At 40.0% G+C, this 20,148-nt stretch overlaps 1 protein-coding gene across 1 annotated transcript in view; it reads right to left on the reverse strand.

The window, feature by feature from the left end:
- The window catches only part of GADL1 (glutamate decarboxylase like 1), a 113,453-nt gene extending 108,872 nt beyond the window's left edge, over nucleotides 1-4,581 (reverse strand). Inside the window, exon 1 of the mRNA XM_059819072.1 lies at nucleotides 4,457-4,581. Within this exon, the coding sequence (XP_059675055.1) occupies nucleotides 4,457-4,581 (125 nt within the window). The remainder of the gene's footprint in view (nucleotides 1-4,456) is intronic.
- Nucleotides 4,582-20,148: the final 15,567 nt, after the last annotated feature.

Genomic DNA, 20,148 nt, shown 5'->3' on the forward strand with positions numbered 1-20,148 from the left:
GATCTCGCTCTGAGCTCAGTGAGTCTCCTCACTGAGACTGAAGCAATTTTAATAATTGACATGTGGTCAAGAAGAGTTATTTTTAAAAAAGTTCTCTGAAAGAGAATAGGTATATATTTAGGTGTGATAAAACTAGAACATTTTCCAGCAATGAAAGTCATTTGACACTGCTCAGGACATCTGTAAAACTTCTACTGAAAGAGTTCACATCATCACGGTTTAGATCACCAAATTACATTTCTTTCAAGAGGAAGGGAAATGAAAATTAACTGTTGTATTTTGGAGTCATTAATGATCTCACGTGAACTTCTTCCACAATGTTCAAACTAACAAGGATATTTTCAGCTCCAGCAATCTATGCCCAAGTACAATGGATGTGAATAGTTAGTGGTTTTTAAAATAATAATAAGATGGTAGCTAACTCTTTTATTTTGATTCCTCTTCAGGAAATGTTCTCCATATTGATATTTTCATAATGTTACAACTGAATCAAGATCTGCAAGACATTTTGAATTGGTTTAATGTCATCAAATAGATGAAATGCTGTGAAGTGGGCAAAGTGTGAAGTTGCACGAGATATTAAATTGAGGTCAAGTGAAAAGCAAAAGTGCTATCATGGGTACTTGGGAAAGGAAACGGAAAAAAACAGAGCATCACGAGCAAGATTTCTCAGAAATCCCACTTCCTGCAATATCAGTGACCTGTGCAGATCATAATCAGGTCAGAGTCCTTGCAAGACCAGAAGGCAAAGGATGAGAAAAGTCATAGAGTTCTTCCAGACAGCTGAGATGAAGACAGGTCTCAGGAAAGAAGAACATACCGCTGCAAAGGCTAAAGGCCAAAGGAAGCAGGCAGAGGGCCAAGTTCAGGTCTCTCTGCCAAGACAATCCAAAAGAGCAAATTCCAAGTCCCAGAAATATCAGTCAAGGATCCCTAAACAGAAATACCGATTCAGAGCATATAAGGACAGAGTACCCATTGGGTATGTGCACACAGATGGAGAGGCCAAGACTGTGAAGTTCAGAATCAAATTCCCAGAATTCTGTGTTTAGGGTATCAGTGCTTAGGCATAATGGGAAAGAGACATGGTCATGAATCACAGAGCCTGGATTTAATTTCTGGCAGCTAATTGGAGGAACTCAGGGTCTCAGTGCTACAGCCTCTGGACCTGAAAGAAATAAGTTTTTTTTTGAAAGTTCGTATGTCAGACAATTGTGTACAAGATCAATTTGCAGGAGGGAAATAAAAACTATATTCTCTACAGCATAGATAATCAACAGGGATCTGCACAGTGGACACTGGTAATATTCTCAAATTCTGTGATTTATGCAGTCAAAGTACCCTGTTTTCTGTGCATTGTGCCTTCAAACTCCTTAGCATAGCAAACATTTTGTGTCAGAGTCACTTCTGGCTATTAAGGAAGGTGATCACTCAGCTTTTACTGAAGGTTTGTTTTGGTTTGGTTTTTTTGTACTCTTTGCAAGCTGCTTCTTTCCCAGTGTTCAAGTCTCAGTGCCTTCAGTGTGTGATAGTGGACTGGATCTGGTAAGCCTGTGACAGGAAGGAATCTTGGTAAAAGGCTCCTGCTGAAGAACTTCTGAAAGTCTCTTTGAATACTGGGTCTCATGAGAGGGCATGTCTGTGCTTCATGGTAGCACCACGGCCTTGCCACTCCACCAACCCATGCACCATACCCCTCATGTATTTGCAGCTATGAACACTGTGGGGGCTAGTTCTCAGTTTCTCAGACTACTTGCCAAGCAGGACACACTCACAATGAAGCATACAAAGAGGGGAAAACAGGACAAGAGGCTTCCTTGATGGAAAATGTCTGATCAGATTTCTCCAGTATCAAAAGCATGATACAAACAGATCTTTCCGTATTCATCTTGTCAATAATTTACAATAAAATTAGCATATACTTAAAATCTCCTACACACAGATGGACTAGAAAACTTCCATGAAGCATTACACAATCAAGAGGGCAAGTGGATGTTAGATGCAAGAGATAAGGGGTCAAGAGCAGGAGCTGCAGCCAGTACAGACAGAAGGGTCTAATAACCAACTCACGCTGACATTGACTGAAGCTTCAGCTAGCAGCAGAGAGCAGCATGAAGCCACCATTGAATGGAACTTGCTTTCTGATGTTCAACTAAGAAAGGAGACAGCTGACAGGACTGAAATGGGCTCTGTCACAGTTAAGGGACCAACTTATTCTCTCACTGGTGCTATAAATATTCCCTTGATTTAACTGTTTTCCAGCAGTAAGTGCACAGACATGTCAGGAGAGAGATACTGCCTTTTTTAGCAGGATTTCAAAATTGCAGTCTCAATGACTCGCTTTTAGGGGGGGCATGTAAGTGCCAATCCAGATCAGAAAATTATGTTTTTAAATGGCCTCCTTTGAAGCCCCATGCTCATAGGTAGCACATCTTGACAAGCAGAAGAGAATTACGGTATTTACCAATGTGCAAAAATGCACTGTTGCCTAGAAATATGTATACTAACTTTTTTGCTTTATAGTGTATTGACAGAAAGTGAAAAATATAACCAAGTGCCCAGCTAGCCTTATGCACTATGAAATGCACTGTGCTCTGCTCTGCTTTCTTGTGCATAGTAGGCTAACAGCTCCCCAGGCAAAGCACAGAGACCTTCTGTACTGCATGTGACATTCTCACCTACCTTGTACATTTGAACATATACAACTATCCAAGATTATAGTAAAGGTCATGTAGATTTCTATAGTGACAAATCAAAAAATAAAACTGTTGTAAGAACTCCGTGAAGAAAAAGACGTCAAATGTGAAACTTTCTGGCCCGCAACAAAATGGGTTCTGATACCCAAATCAGTGTGCATGAGCTGGAGCTGTCAGAGGAAGTGCTGCTGGATTTTTCAACAACTTCACTATATCATCAAAACTTGCATATGAAAGCATCCCATAAAAAGCACAGGTCTCAATACAATCCAACATGTTTTCAAGCACTCACTGTTACAATCTGGAATCCTACTAATTAAGCCTTGCAGGTGAAAAAAAAAAAATCCCCTGCAGAAATTATTCAGATTTTCTAAACTTTCCTCTAACTAGTTTTTTTTGTGTAACTTGTACAACTGGCACCAAACATACATTACTGTGGTTTTCTTGGCATGAGGTTGCAATGGGAGAAGGCCACATTGTTCAAGTGATAAAACTACCAAGTACCAGATGCACAAAAAGGGTAGGACATCTACATTTCACTTGTCTCTACATTTACCACCCAGCCCTGAAGCTAAGATACATAAAACTGGTGGCTGCCTCCTTCCCCAGTTGGCATGTAAATCCTCAAGTCCCTCAAGGGACTCAAGTGTAAATGTGAGTGTTCCCCAAGTATCTAGAGTACTTCTGGCCATGCACACAGATACTTAACATCACTTGGCAATTGAGTGCCAAGCCCTGTTGGGTCCCACCAGTTGGTGTTCCAGTTGATGGGTGATCCAGGTGGTGATCTATCAGCAAGTCTAAAGGCAAGTCTAAAGGAAGAGTGTTACTCCTGCCTTTTGAAGCACAGCTAACAGATGAACTACTGTTCCCCCTTTTGTACCAGAATCTAGTGGTAAATTCAGCAAATGAAGCAGCAGAAAACACAAATTCAAAGCCATCTTCTGCCTGATAGGATTCCACTGGCCTCTCTGAAAAACTGCTCTACCACAAGTGTCTGGCTGTTTTATGGGGCAGGAATCCTTGCCATCTCTCTGGCGGAGTCTGCTTCACTTTGCATAAAAATTTAAAAGCCCATTGGGTGAAGGAAAGTAACGTGACTCTGTCACCTAGTGGTCAGGATTCTCCCCAGGGAGTTTGCAGTCCCAGATCAATACAAGTGACTACAAATTTTGCAATGAAAAGTTACAATAAACAGTGAAATCAACATTGGTGAAGGGATGGTGTCCCAGGACCTTCCACGCAGCATCACTGAATACAAAGCATATCCCCCAAATTATTTTACAAAAACCACAATGGGGGGGTGTAAAATAAGTACCATCCCTTATCCTCAGATCAGGGCAGTTTCATCAAGAAAGATGGGTTAAATCCCATCCGGCAGAGCAGAACAAAGTGCCCCAGTGTCATTGTGTGCTGGTCTTAGCCTCTGAGCTGTTGTGCTGCTGCATCATTCTTCGAACAAAAAGGACCAACACAAATCCAGGCTTAAGAAAAATGCATACTGCAAGCTGAAGGGCAGCTGAAACATAACAAATCTCACACTCTTACAATATACTGATTTGTATTCTAGCACTTGTACCCAGGAACACTGGGAGCCTCTGAGTTTGTTTAGCTTGCTATCCAGCAACCTTTTTACAGGTGAAAAGGACACCTGGAGAGTCACTGTACTGTTCTGTTTAGAGAACCATCTTCTGCTTGTTTTCTTTCACAGAGAGAAATCTCTGAGTCATCAGCATCATTACTGCCTCCTTTTTGCTTACCTAGCCTCATTAAAAGGATTAGACTGATCAGCAAGGGGCAGCAATTTAACCAGTACATACTTCACAAACAAAGCTTCACCGATTTCTTCCATCTCCTCTGATATTTTTGCCACATGAAGAAACATTACGGCCTGATCTTCCCTGTGTGGGACTTCTGTTCTTGAAGAGGCAGTATTTATTATTTGCTATCTCAAATACAAAACGTGTACATGTTTTAATTCTTCCCATCAGCCTAACGTCTCTATCTATAGTAAGTCTAAGTTGCTTATCATTCTCTTGGCTAAGTAACTGCCCCTTACATGGCAGAGAACATTAAATGCTCCTTAAATCCCATTACAGCCAGAGGAAGATGAGTCACTGAGTGGCAACTAAAATAACCATGGCATTGAAGTGGTTTTCAGTGACTATTGCACAAAGCCTATGGAAAAAGTCAGGATGAGTGACACCAAGGAAGAGTCTATTGGCAAAATCTGTCTCTTTTCAAAATAAGATAATAACAGCGCCTGAGATTAATGATGTAAAGATCACAAAGCATATATATGCTTATACAGAAATAAGCTGCAAACATCTCTGAAATGTAACAAAAGCCACTTTGAAAAGCTGTCATATAGTACAGAACAATGTTAAAGGACAGAAGAGTCTACTCTTCTCATGCAGCTGATGGATAGATTTGGCCAGGGAACATTAAAGGTGTGGCCCATTCTACCTCAACAATAAAACTAATGTAATGGCTATGGGCAATGAAACCCTTCCCTTCAATAGGGAATTTAGCCTAATTCTCTTTCCTACCCAGCTAGGGCACTGTTTGGTGCTGATCCAGAAGGGGGAGTACCACCTATTGCCCTGAAAAGCACTTCTTCATTTCAGGAGAATATTATTTTGTTGCTAATTTGCTGTACGAGCAGGCACCCTGCCTGGCCTGCCAATCTACCTGTAAGCAGCTTATAAGTCTGATGTGATACCAGTGTTTTATAATAGAGGATAGCAGCAGAGAATTCTTTATCTGTGGGTTTGACTAAGCTGACGCTTGCATCTCTCAAGTGAATGCTGAAGACCTTATTCCTCTCATCTCAATGGGATCTCTGCCAGAAAGGTATCAAGGCATAAGGATGCAGCTCTCAGGGCTTCTCTTCTAAACAGCATCTTAAAATTCTACGGCTATTGTTAAAGAAAAACTAACGAATAAGATTTGGCACAAAGTAAGAGGGCAGTCTTTAGATCTGCTGTTTATTGCATTTCATTTAGTGAACTTCCTTGCATCGGATTTAAGATGTGGCTTTCTACAGCAGCAGCAGCAAATATTTTGATTTCTAATAAAAAAAATCATGTTGATTATTCAGGCCAATGGATCCACAGCAACCGTGACATTACTTGTGACAAGTGATGGAAACACTGGATATTTTTCGCTAGAGGTAGTAAATAGGAAGACAGCAGAAAAATGGAGCCAGCACTGGAAGAGATTAATGAGAAACTAAATGATTTACAAGTACCATGTCCTCATTTGACTGGGAATTAGATAAATTAACCAAAAAAAATCAGTGCTCTAGTGAAGCTGAAGAACAACTCCACAAACATATCACAAATGGACTTGGAGACAAAGGGAGGAAAAGAGAGGAGGGAGAAAGAAAGCGCAGAAAGAAATGACAGCCTACATTTAAAATGTGCTTAGCAACCCAATGAAAATGGTAACAATTCAAGCAGAAGCCCTTAATGTTGTTTCCTGAGGGTGACAGGCAGGGAAGGAGAAGCTGATATATAGTAAACTTCATTTAAGATAGCTGATACAACTGTTAAAAAGAGGATACCTTGTATGTAAGGAAGTCCTGTAAGACAACTGAGACATGCTACTGAAAATGCTAGCAGAAGTTTAATTTTAAACATAATAGACTGGCTGGACAGAGGAGAGTTGTAAATGCTGGAGGTAGAGGGAAAATTAGCCTATATTAAGGAACATACTTTTGGGGATCTTCCAGGATACATTCCTCTAACAACAAAAAAGTGCAGAAGCCATGTCATTTTCCTACTTCAGCAAACTTTCATAGCCACATGATGAAAAGTATTCATTCTGCACCGAAGATAAAGTTCTGTATGAAAATGAATACTTCTTGGGAACCTGCAAGAAGTTACCAGGTAGCAGGATTTTAACAGAGGAAATAGCACACCTGGTTTTCAACAATTATCATCACCAGATCCATTTTTCAGGCACTGAATTCTATCTTACTCTTGCCATAGCCAGAAAAGGGGCTACAGCTGCAGCAGGGGATGACCAGCCATTTACATATTAATGGTTCTCCCTCCAGCCTGTTGTTTTAATGACAGGATTTTCACCGAACCTGGAGCTGAGGGCTATTCAGTACTTTGTTTATCTTGATTATTTTAACAGGCCCACTTCTTGGTTTGTTTACTACGTTCAGGTTCCTGGAAAACTGGAAAATGGTTTGCAGAAGATTTTTTCCAGGCCAGATCTGTTATACTGCAACCCATTAAGGTGATTCAGCTGTATCTTTTTAATTAAAAGTCTATAAGATTTTACATCAGTTTTACCTTTGGTGGAAGTTTGCAGCTGAAATAGCCATGTCTGCATAAAATACTCTAACTACTGTTTAACTTGCTTAAAGCTTCTTGCTCTAGCACTTAATAGTGCACATTATAATTAATATGTACATTAATAGAAGTATATTCCTCTGAAGCTCTTCCCAGTCATGAATAAAAAGCAAAAATATCCAATTTTTCTCGTTCAGCCACCAAACCAAGAAGCGGGAAAAATATTTTGACTCAACACTAAACTATTTTTCTTCAGTTTGAAAATTTTCTTTAATATAGAGCATATTCAAATACTTGTTTGATGAGAGAGGGACAGTGAGAATCACTCTGGATGGTTTCAGGTCTCACTTGTAAAGGAAGCTATCATCTGGCCTCTCTTATCTGCTTCAATAAATGCTTCTGTATTACTGTGCAGTAAAAATGTTACATCAGAAGGAGTCAACACACAACATCCTAGCAATAAGCAACAAGGGCTGTTCCAAAATGTGAGAACCCCTGTTGTGATTTAGGTTCAGCCTGGTTTTAAAACTTCTTCATCTGAAGCCCAAGGAAGAACCACTGGAATATGGGCTATTAATGGAGAAAAGGAAGGTGCCATCCCCTTCTTTATTGTTGCAAGTGGTATCTAAGTTCCTTTCTGAATCAAATCTCTAAAGCCGAAATACTCATGCTTGGAAAATATCAGAACTATTCTTGTCAACATTTCCGTCTCTTCTTTTTAGTTTGTTTGTTTGTTTCAGCCAAAATAATTTGCTGAATTAATCTCAAATTCAACAATTGTTCTGACCAACCAGATATGGCCTAATTATTATTGAAGGAAGGTAGGAAGCAAGCAAGTTGCAATTCTGCTCTGGGTAAAGGCATTTTATAGTGCTGTATGTGTAAAAGAGCTTAGGGAACATCACAGCGAACATGAGATGAGCTGTCCCTTCAGTGTGACATATAGCCAATTTTAACAGCATACTTAGAACTACAGGAGAATGAAATTCATCTCTGTGTAGAAAATTGCACTTAAACCTTCAAAACAAGGCTTTAAGTGAGACATAAATGGTTGTCTATACCTTTTCCTGCTTCTTCAGTGGAGCTGAATTTCCTCCCAAGTGGTTAGGATAAATATGAATACTCTTCTGAAAAACTGCAGAAATGCCACAGGTAAGCAGAAAAATATTTGTTTTAATGAAGACTTTGGAACAGAGAGGTGTTGTTAATTCCTCTGAAGCCTGCCCAGTTGCAGAAGTGCCCTTAGTGTACAGGATACTTTCTGGTAAGTGTATTCATGCTGTGCCTCTTCACTGCTTGGCAGGCATAGCCATAAAAGCTATGTGGATTTTTTTGTATTTACTCCAGAGGATTTTCGTTTCGATTCCATTTGCTTGCTTAGGTGGAACAGAGCAGAAACATACTATCCGAGAAGTATCATGTGCAAAGGGTTACCTGTGCTACTTCAAACAAGAGTGGTTCAAGAGAGATTCATAATTTTTTTTAATTCGAAAAGGTATGCTAACTTTGCTGGACATATAACCATAATCAATGTTTTCAGTAGGGCATTATTAAAAGATTCGTAGATCTTCCAAAAGTGAGATCCAGTTTTTGATCCAATCAGCATGCAATCACATTTTTTCAAGGATTTGAATGTGAAAATAATGTTGCCGTGGAGCAGCACAAAATAATATTCTACCAACATGACATCAAGCGCCCATTAAAATCCAGTTTTGCTAGGCACCGAGTAATCTGATGAGAGCTGAAGGTGTCTCTGTGCTTTGCACAAATGTTCTCAGTCTATAGCAGCAGGATCATGCAGAAGGGAAAACAATATGAAGATGATAAGAGAAAAAGAAGAAATACATTACCCTTCTGTTCTGCCTTAAAGATATTTGCTATCAATGCTGATAATGTTGCAATGAAATTAAATCTATCCTACAATGTTGTATTCTCAAAACAAACATATTCTAGCAGAATCGGTGTTGTAAAAGAAGTAACTTCTGAGGCACAGGGAACTTGTTATGTCCTTCCTAGATCTCTCTGAATGTACACAATAAGCTGAACTGTCAGTCTCAGTAGGCAGGCAATGAAGGAGCACTAAAGCCACTGCTCCACGGGTAAGGAAATTACTGATCTCTATGTGCAAGGACAGCAGTGCTTCTTCACCTCTCTCTGAAGAAGGACACCCCACTTGCCAGGACACACCAGGTAGCGAGCAAACTACTCCAGCACAAACCACCACCAAGCGGGCACTTACCGGCAGAGTACAGAGCACATAAAGCGTTTGTGGGACTGCTGAGGGGACAAAATGCCTGCAAGAAAATGTGAGCATATTTGAAAAGGAGGCAGGAAGAGGAAGAGGGGAAAGGAAAAAATCATCTACAAGGTCAGAGGTGCAAGAGAAGAGACATTTGTATCTCCACTTGGAGTGCCTTTGAGATTCTTCCTACCAAATTCAGTGAGACCAAAATGTTTCCTGGTCTTTTTAAAGATAAATTGGAATAAATTGGAAGCTGTGAGACAAGCCTCAACAAGAAATCACTCTGATAGACTAGTAAATTCCAAAAGGAGGAAAATCAGGTTCTGAACGAATGAAAAGCTCCAGGTGCTCTGCCATCAATACACTTAGTTACACTTACAGTCTTACAATCCTTACTCTCCACTGGCCCTGGGACAAGTGGCAGAGATGCTGGCAGATTCAGAGGTGTTCCAGCCACACATAACATACATCTGGCAACTCCTTACCCTGTGGATGATTCAGGACTAATCTTTGAACTACTGGGTGACACTGCCAGAACTTCACAAACCATTGCACCATAGGAAGGCAAATTTTTAAAACGAAAATGGAGAACAAGAGGAGGAAACCCCAAGGACAAATTATTTGAAGTATTTCAGCACCCCACCGCATTCATTTCATTATGAAGATCACAAACAATATTTGATGGAGCAACCAAAGGTGCCAAAGTGTAAGTCATTCACTTCACTATTAGATTTTAAAGCTTTAATTACAAAAATGTCTGACCAACTGGCACCTTTACCTTTATGATAATAAGAACAAGAAGCAAGGGGACTTAAGAGACTGAACTACTCTTTCATTCCTTTAGATCAGCCTTTTGGATAAAGGCAAAACCACAAATCTTGTAATTAAGAGAGAGTTTGAACTGCCAGTGTTTGAGCTAGACAAACTAGATTTGTCTGGTGCATAAACAGGGGCTTGTAACCTTGGTATGATAGTCACACACTCATTAACGTCTGTCTAGATCTAGAACACGGATATTCCTTTACACATCTGTCTTTCATTCTCCAGTCACAGGTTTTGAAAACTAGCTTTTTTTGGCTTGCCACCTCCCTTCTCATCCATTCAGAAAACCAGCTCACACTCTGTGGACTCAATGCCAACTTCACGCAGAGGGCTGGCACATGGTCTGTGGACTATTTGAAGCAGAAAGGAAACTCAGATGATACACAGTCCTTGTACTATCCTCCAAACACAGACAACATCTATCCCTTGTGACTACACTTGAGTGAATACTAAGAAATATTCAATGTAGGTGGAATTCAGGAATGTAGTAGCAGTCATGGCAGGTGTGACCAGAGGTTCTTCCTGCCAGAATCCTCTCTCTGACAGGTGCCAGAACTGGATGCTTAGGGAAGAGAACAAAAACAGAGTTAACATGTAGAGAAACTGTCCCAAAGTACCAGGCAAGCCATCAGCACTTTACAGCTTCCTGAACCATTGATGATGTATTTTTATTTCCTGGTCCATGCATTTGTCCTGCCACTTTTGGAGCCTGCACAAACTTGTCAGGTACAGAGCAACACTTCCCTCAGGCATGCCTAATTTTACCAGACTTCTGCTGTCTAGATCTTGAATGTCTAGTCTAAGCCATTTTTTCTGTGTTTCTTCTATCAGCTGGGAGAAGCAGGCTTTTCAGAGGGAAATTCTGCTCATCCTAAGATTAGGTGTTACAGACGTTGGGGGTAAGTTGCCTCCTGAAGATGCTGTTTCTTCCTCCATTAACTTAGGAGGGAGCCTGATGAATGCCTAGCTTCTGACGACTGTAGTTAGGTGACACAGATTCATTGCCAAAAGCATGCCTCTGGAATGAAAAGATACCATTGCTGTAAATGGCTGATCCAAGAAACCCAGAAAATAGAGTTAAAAGTGACCTTAAGAGAGTCCCTTTAACTATACAGAGATTCTCTGGCCTCTGATCTGAGTGATCCCATTGCTCTTTAGGACAGAGCTGGTTACTGGAATGACCTACTCACATTATGTAGTTTCTTAATGAAGTCCAGGGCTGTGACAAAGGAAACTGAAATTAGTACAATATTTGACAACATACTTGACATTTCCAAGAGAATGCACTATCTAACAATAACAACAACAACAACAATAATAAAATGTTTCAGAAAAGCTGAATCTGATTATGTGGTGAACTGCTAAATTAGAATCTGAACAGAATTTTTAGAGGGGAGATAATTAGGCAAATGTTGAAGAAATAGAGTCTCGTAAGAATGTCAAATGCCACAATTATCCATTTACTTGATAAAACAAGTACTCTGTTGATTAAATTTTCTTGCTTTCACTGCTTCCTGCTTTAAGGATTAAAACATCAGAATCAATTCTAAGACACCAGGTTTGTTAGAAAGGGTGGGGAGGGTGCCTGTGGCAGCAGAAGTCCTCAGACAAATTCTGACCCACTTTAGAGGGTCTGTAAAGTCCACTGCCTTTCACATGCCTTAGTTTTGCTGCCTGTGCTGGAGGGATGGGTAGACACCACAGTTACTTTCTTTTGGGAAATCTAGTCCACCCACCACCAGCAGCTATTCAACGCATGCAGTCCTCACTGGCAGCAAAAGTTGGCCACTGCAGAGAGCAGGATGAGGAAGACTTCACTTACACTCTGCTTTTCTGTAGAACCAGCTATCACCTGGCTTTAAGCAAACATGCAAAAGTCATTACCATTTGTGCTCCAATCTGATTCACCATGGCATTTCCATCCCAGTGTAACTTTATCATGTGTCAGCAGAAACCTGGAGAGACACAGGAGTTATTCCAGCCCTGGCTATTTAGAGCTCCTCAGAGACGAGCCGTGTGTGTTACAGTAGGTCTGCTTATGTAAGAGGGGGACCTTGTGATTTACAGCTCATGCCAGCATTTGGAAAGGCCAGCTGGCCAGCTGCTTTTACTCTGTATTACAGTACTACTGCTGGCTCTAGCATGAAACTGCCCCACCAGTTCTGGAAATCCCTCTGTTTCTACATGGGGCTATTTCCACATCTTGCTAATTATGTGTAGCAAAAACAGCTACTGCCTCTGCCACCAGATCCAGATGCACTGACTCCAGTCTTCTGGCCTGCTTATTCAGTGCTGTCACTGAGCCATCCTCTGCACGGTGTTGAAGGGTGCTGTCATACCGCATGGTCTCCTAGCTTCTTGGCTCAAGCTTTCAGTGGACTAGGAGCAACTTTAAGCTTATCAAATGCCTTCTTGCTCTATCTCTAAAATGGAAAAGAAGAATGGGGACTGTGCAGCAATACTGACTAAATAGCAGTAGCTATAATGCTAATACCTGTGGGGAAGCCTGGAGGGATAAAGCAAGTGTGAGGAAGGGGAGGGAGAAAGTAGGAGCTCCTTCAATCACATCTTTTGATACATACAGATGTACAGGAACAGGAGCTGGAGGATGCTCAGCCTGACATGTCGGTATTACAAAGTATCTGCCAAAGGACAGTGAATACCATTATCACTATTCTGCTACATGCTTTGTCCTTTGCAGCACAATTTTAAAACCCCTGAAGACTTGGGCCAGAGTTTTCAGAAATAGAAACCTAAAGTTAGAGCTACATTTAGACACTGGCATCAAATGGTCAGTGGTGGCTGCTGCATGCTCAGCTTTCACAGTTAGCCTGCCCGTGTCTCAACACAAACTTGGCTGCTCAGGTCTGCGCCTCTGTTTCTGAAACCCTTCTGTGGTGAACTCACTTCCATCACATGCCAAATCCCAGCCCTGCCTGTTCGTTAGCTTCTGATTCAGTATTCTGCCAACTAGCCTTATGTTCAGATAAGCTACACACAATTCTTTCAGCGCCTGCTATCACCTTTCACTGTGATTTCAGCAGCTGGGCAGATTAACATTCAGAGGGCACAAACAGCTACATTTTGCTTCATTACTTTTAAGTAATAAATAAAATGGATTCTGAAAGTTCTCCCAACCTGTTCCTCGCTCTTTATTGCTTTGATATACTAAGCCACAGTGTCCCAATCAAGGCATATTTCTCTTACATTCAGCTTACTTCACCGTGAAATGACTCAATTCAGCAAGTGGGTTTGAAATACACACCAAAGGCAGCGTAAAACAGCGCCCTTACCAAGTGTGGAAAAAGAAATATAGTTCATAAACAGAGTAGAAAGCATATTTAAAACAACTTCTAATGAACTCCAGAGAGAGCAGAGCTTGAACCAGGCAACATGCCCCTGACATCAGCATTGGCTTTCAAAAAATCACATTGTCCATGGGTCATATATTTCACTGCATCTCTGAAGAAACGTTAAATCAATAAAATACCTAAAGGTTGCCGACGAATCAGACAGCGTTCTATAAAAAGCCAACCGTTATTGCTGAGAGGCAACATAAGAGCTGAAGAAATATTTGCAAGGAAAAGGCCATCCCTCCCACCAGAGCCCATTTGTATTCGGTCACCTGGCACATTCCAGCGGACACCAGCGATCAGTACAGGGAGCTGGAGCCGTATCGGCCCACTGGCTTTGCTTCAGCAGCTTTCCTTGATGATGTAGGATATCTCGCACACTGTCAGTTTGATGTCTTGAGTGCTTCCCCTCCCTGAGCCTGGTTTTTAGCAACATAATGAAAACTCAGGCTTGCGTTGGCAACACATTCACCAGTTAATGTTTGTGATACATCAGTACCCATTTTTTTCCAGATTGCATGTTCTACATTCAGCCTTCAAAAGGCCACAAAATTGTCCATACCTTGTAACAGTGAAATCAGATCTGGGCACTTTTTAATGACCCACAGTAGATCTTTATTTTAGTTGTTTATGTATGTATCACAGGGATGCAATCTTCTTGCTGAGGAAAATATACAGAGGAGAATAAAATACTTGGTGAAAGCAAGCTTTGATATTCTGCTGTGAATCCAGAAATTTAGCCTATTGGTGTCATAGAAGACTTTTGCTTCTTGTTTCCTTCATATGCTGACATCCATCTCACTAGACACATTAAAGCGAGTGGAGTCCTTAGAAAAATCAGACTATCGTACTCATCTGCCTCAGTTTTCATAGTAGTAAAAATAAATGTAGGTGTCTACTTCCTGAACTCCTGCAAAGCACTTTGATCTTTTTAGGCTAGCAATTTTAAAAGAGGGCAAAGCAGTCTTAAAGCCAATCCAGTACTGATGGGGAGGCTAAGCACTACTGGAATTAAAATTATTTTAATTTCTGGCAAAAGCTAGGACTAGAACCTATATCTCCTGATGTTAACATTATACAAAGCTCTCTTTTTTCAGTCACGGTAGCATACAACTCTGCAGTAGTTTCAGAAAATAATAATTAGTTCCAGAAGAAGTGTGTATGTAATATATTATGTCTTGGCAACACAGTTCTCTATCCTGCTTTCCTGTTGCTAAACATACAAATTGTTCACAACCATGATTTCAATATCCATTTAATATTTGCAAACAGGCTGTCTTTGACAAACAGGGTTTTTGGCTAAGCTTCAATGAGCACTGTGTTCAGCTCCATTACCTACAGCATCACAGCCCTCTGAAGATGTAGCCTCCCACTGTTGCCACCAACATAGACACAAAAAAAGGGGTCTTATTCTCCTCACAGTCACTCTCCTGCAAAATTCACGATTTGAAAAAGCCAATCTCACCTACATTTCATTACTCACCTCAAAGAATTTGCCAGTTTGGGGGAATGTCAGATAGCCTTTAGGCTCTATATTTGTCTTACTTTAAAATGTTGTTTAAGTTTTACCCCAAATCTTTACCTCTCTTCCCCTACACACTTCCTTGCTGGATTCACTTCCAATAAGCGCTTGTTTAGAGATACAGGCTCTTAGCAAAGCCAAAGACAATGCTTTTAAGCAGATGACCTTGTGGGTGGCCAAATGCTCACCTGCCAAATGTACATCAAAATTGTTTTCATTCGTTTATAGGAATGCAGCCCAGAAAGACTTATGGATTCCAAAATGTTTACCACCATGTGTATTTCAGCATTGTGCTTGCTGGCAGATGTTTATCAAAAGCTTACTTTCACCTACCGGTTCTGTAGAACACTTACAATACAGGTTTTTCTCTCTCCTCTGATAAACCTACACGATCCTCACAATTTATGGGTTACAAATCTTCTCCATTTCTTCATACCTTTCCTAAGTTAGACTTTGAGATACTGGGCAATAAGAAGCAATGTCAGACAGCATACTGCTAATGTCTTTCCTTGTAAATAGATCAGACATTTCCATTTAGCATTGCAGTGATTTTTGTGCCCTTGAAATTATCCTTTTGATTCCAATTGCATTCTATCATTTTCCTGAGTAGAGCATTTCTTTTATAATAATTTTAAACAAGTTTCTGGAAAACAGTCATCCTTTTAGCCCTAATATTAAAAAAAAAAAAAAAAATCCTCTGCTACACAGTATTTTTTGTCATTACACTGTATCCCTTTTGTACAACACTGATTTCTTGTTCATACTCAAACCCGACAAAAGCGGCATAAGCGGGAGGGATGATGAGCCAAATTCAGACCATGCATCTTTTCAACCACAGGGAGATTAAACCAAAAATTAATTAGGCCTAAGTAAGGAAGGCTCTACTGCAGGAATGACAAAGCAGAGCATCTTGAATATTGAGTGTGTTGCTTGGGAGTGAACATTTACAAAAGACCAACAAATACAGAGAATCATTTTCCTTTTCACAAAATCTGATTCCCAGAATGCCTTTAACAACACCAACTCACTAAGTTTAACAAAGATAGGTGTTCTTGTCAAATCCTCATCAAAGGTAATGTTTATATCTTTCACCCATCAGAGTCATTAGTATTAACACAATACCATAGTCCCACAGAATAACGGCAGGTTAGTTTGCCTTGTTCAACATTTAACAGGCTCTAAAATGAACACAGATCATACCTGGAGTGCACTTTCCCCCCACAAATTTCTGTGGAGTGCATCCTGTGGTTTTTATTGTGATAGAAGGAGAACGCTATGGAGAACACCTTAAAAATTGTCTTTTAGATGAGCAATGTCTATATGTAAAAGCTCCTAACATCAGGGTGAATCTTCCCACTGATTTCCGAAGCTGGTAGGCAAACCCTAAAAAGTAGGCTGAACATATTCCCATTTCTTCCTCGTGAGCCCCAGTAATGCTGGGCACAGCATGACTCCGCCTGTTTGAGTGTTGAATAGAGGCTGGGAAAATCAGCTGGCTCTTTTTTACTGGGATGCTGAGGGTACTACAGGGAAAAAACAGTTAAGGATCTGACTAGATCAACATTTCTGCAGTAAAAAATTGAGATGATGGTAAAATGTGTGCAACTTTTATAGCATTATTTGTGTTTCTTCACGCTTGGGATATGGTATTGTAGCGATACCGCCTATCTGGCTGAAGTGTGTCAAATCTAAAGTGCATAGGTTTTGAAAGAAATTGACTGTTAAAAAAGATGTATGAATGGTAAAATCTTTAAATAGTTGATGACTATATCTACAGGACCTTTTCAGATGAAACATTATGGCACATACCTCCATCTTTTTCTCCCCGTACTATTCAAAATTCTAAAATTGTCTCTGATTATGATTTGAATCTGAGCTAAGAATAAGAGGCTGATCAGCTACAGCTGCTTTAACATGCTTCTCAGTATGTGTAAATCGAGGTAATTCTATTGTATTTTTTAGGCTGAGGTTTGCTTTCCATCTCCAGAAGAATGCTGCTCTCGCAGTTGATGACTTGATACCTGCTCTGGTATTGAGATCAAGGAAAATAAGACTAGGCAGAGTTCACAATTGCCAACTGCCGAGGACAGTCAAATTTTGGACCATACTCCAGGAATGAACTGCCTGAGCTCACACTGCATTGCTGGACAGGCCACAGAAGGGACTAGCTACCACTGGACTCTCGCATTAGATCTTTCTGACGGGAGCATAAAGAATTAAGTGCTTCAGTGCATTCAGTCAAGCAAGGTCAGAAAGAGGAAAATTAATGTCACATTACACTTGGCCTTCTCTGCTAAGCAGAGTCCAGTGTCAGTCAGGTGCAGTTTCAAATGAAGTTGTGTCAGTAGGGCTCAGGTCATTGAACTCTTCCAACCACTCTTCTTGTCTGATTAATTTTGCTTATTATTTGGCAGCTTTCAGGTATGGTGGAGTTTGCTGAAAACCTCTGGCCACTGTGATATAGAATAATGCACTGTAATTTTGCCATTTCATTTTAAATCTCAGCTGAAAACAGCTGTTCCCCGAGTCTATAACTTGCTGTGACTATCTCCTTCTGTTATTTATCTCAGTAGCTGTATTATTTAACTTTGTGAAGCATATTGAAATACAGTTTATCTGGAGAACGCTATTAAGTGCAAAATGAAGTGGTACTCTTAAATCAGATTTCACTGATTGCTTTCAAAAGCTTCTAAAAATTCTCACCTGATGCTTCCTGTACAGTCATTCTTCACACATCTATTTCATAACACAACATGGAAGGAATTTTAGGCTTCAGCTCTTCTACTTGCTGACTCTGGCAGCTTCTGAAAATCTTTTAGATCAAAGAATAGATGACAGTTTGTCATCTTCCTAATAATGCATTTTTAAAAGGTATAGCTAGTGCAAGAAGTTATGTGTACCTTTTCTGCATCAGTGCATCTTTCCAATTAAGTAAGATTCCCTGTTGCTGCAGGCTCAACTGGTCCGATAATGGACTGCAGTGAGATATGCCCTGAGCTGAATGCTACAACATGGACAAAAATAATGCTGGGAGAAAAATGACATAAAAAGAAAAATTAAGTGGAATGATCATAATGCAACTATGTAATTAACTTCTAAATTGTGAGAAAAATGAGAGAAGTGTTAATCTTTCAATATTTAGTAGGCCAAATTAATCCCTAGTTTATATAGTCTGTTAGAATCTAATAGAAAAGTGAGAAAAAAATCTTGTGAAGACAATTTGAGCAAGCTGGAGAACTTGGTTGAAAATTATATCCTTACTACACAATACTACAGGATTTTTTCCCTAGGGTATAAAAATAGATACATTTTATAAAGACATTCTGTTGTTGCAACGCTTTCATATTTAGGGAATTCCAGCCTATCCATTCCTACCTGGTGGAGACAGGATCTCTCTTTGGCCCCTGACTGCTGGGTAACATACAACTAATTCTGTCACTGTTCTGCAATGTTTTCCCTTCCTATTCTTCAGATACCTGGTCAATTTAAATTGAAAATTTCCTGAGCCCAGGACTGTCACTTATTGCATGTACTTACAGTAACCAGTCTACTGGTGCGCTCATTGCGACTTGATCTTCAGCAGGATAAATAAAATAGGAGAAATAGGGAAAACTGACTTTGGTTGCCTTTTATTTCAGCAGTGTGTGTGCATGATGAGTTACTAGACTGATGAGTAGGCCTTGGGCAAGGAGACACTGTTCACATGCAGTGTAACCAGTGACCCAGAAGAATCTCAGTATCCCACCCTTGGACACATTATCCCAGAACTGTGCCACAGAAAGGCAGGGTCCCCAAAAATTCTGGTCAGTTTTCAAGCTGAAGGAGTTCAAATTGCAATACACGCTCATGATACCAGATCAAAGCACTTTCTGATCAGCCATTGTGATCAGTAGCTTCTCTGATATATAGCTAGACACAGATTTCAGGATCTTAAAAGGAGCAAAGAGTCTTCCTTAGACATTCTTTGTGGGAAGGAAAAATGAAAATGAATGAATCATGGCTTCAGTTAACATCAAGTGCATTCTAATGGCCAGCTTCATTCTGTCTGATTCATCATTTAAAGCTACATGTACTACTCCAGAATTAATAACTAGGGATTCACTAGTGCAGTCATTCAACTTCCAGAGTTCCTATGCTGGTTTAGGACATGAAAGCACTCTAAGTCCATGACTGTCATGACACACAAGGATTCAGGGTTTATAGATACACAGGGCAGCACACTGCATCCCCAAACAGACCTGCCCAAAACAGATGTGGCCACAGCGGGTATTTGATGAAACTAGCCTTACTTTGAGCAAATAAGTCTCATTGTAAGATGCATACAACAGTAAAATGCCATAAATAGAAAGAGAATATTATCTACATGGAGAAATGTTCTCATTTCAGAAAAATAACATATAATTAACCAATGCAACTCTGATCCTATGATTCCCTTTTAGTGAGGTTTGGGTAAGGAGAGGCAAAGGCTGTTATTAGACTATTTCCTCTTAGCAATGAACTGATGATTTTGAGCTAATGGTTAATGAACTTCAAAATATTAAAAGCCATAAGATTTCCCTTTATTAATTCCTGCATCAAGTCCAATGATTGTGTACAATTGAACTAGAACAAATATTTCAAAAGAAAACATTGAATCCTGTTTTAAAAAATTACCAATTGTCAAGGACCCACCACTATTCTACATAAATGGTTTCTAATGATTGATTATCTTCTTTGTTAGAAAGGTGTACCTTATTTCTCTGAATCCCAGTGTCCACCATCATGGATAACTGCTACAAAATTATCTTTTTTGGATCCTTCTAGGTGTAAACACCAAGCTATAGCAGGAAAAGCAATTGATGTCAGGAACTGGACAAAATAGATCCCCACATAGCTTATACCTTTTATTTATACCCAGTGGCTGAACTGGAGACTAAAGGTTTCCATCTCATTAGAGATGTGAATGTGAAATCACTTGCTATAACCTTTTTCATTCATTCAGGAATGAAGATATTTTTCTACCCTAAGCAGCAAAACAGAATGACTGAATAAACTCAGTTTTGGTTTTATTTTTAACCAACAATTATTCACTAAAGCGGGACAAAGCTGAACACAGCACTTGAGTACCAAGGCAATGCTACGAAGTAAAAATTCACAGATCCTCAATAAGGAAAAGGCCTGATTCACAGAATCACAGAATCACAGAATCACACAGAATCAGTACGGTTGG

The sequence above is a fragment of the Gavia stellata genome, chromosome 6 (assembly GCF_030936135.1).
Source record: "Gavia stellata isolate bGavSte3 chromosome 6, bGavSte3.hap2, whole genome shotgun sequence".
In the NCBI taxonomy this organism is placed as follows: Eukaryota; Metazoa; Chordata; class Aves; order Gaviiformes; family Gaviidae; genus Gavia; species Gavia stellata.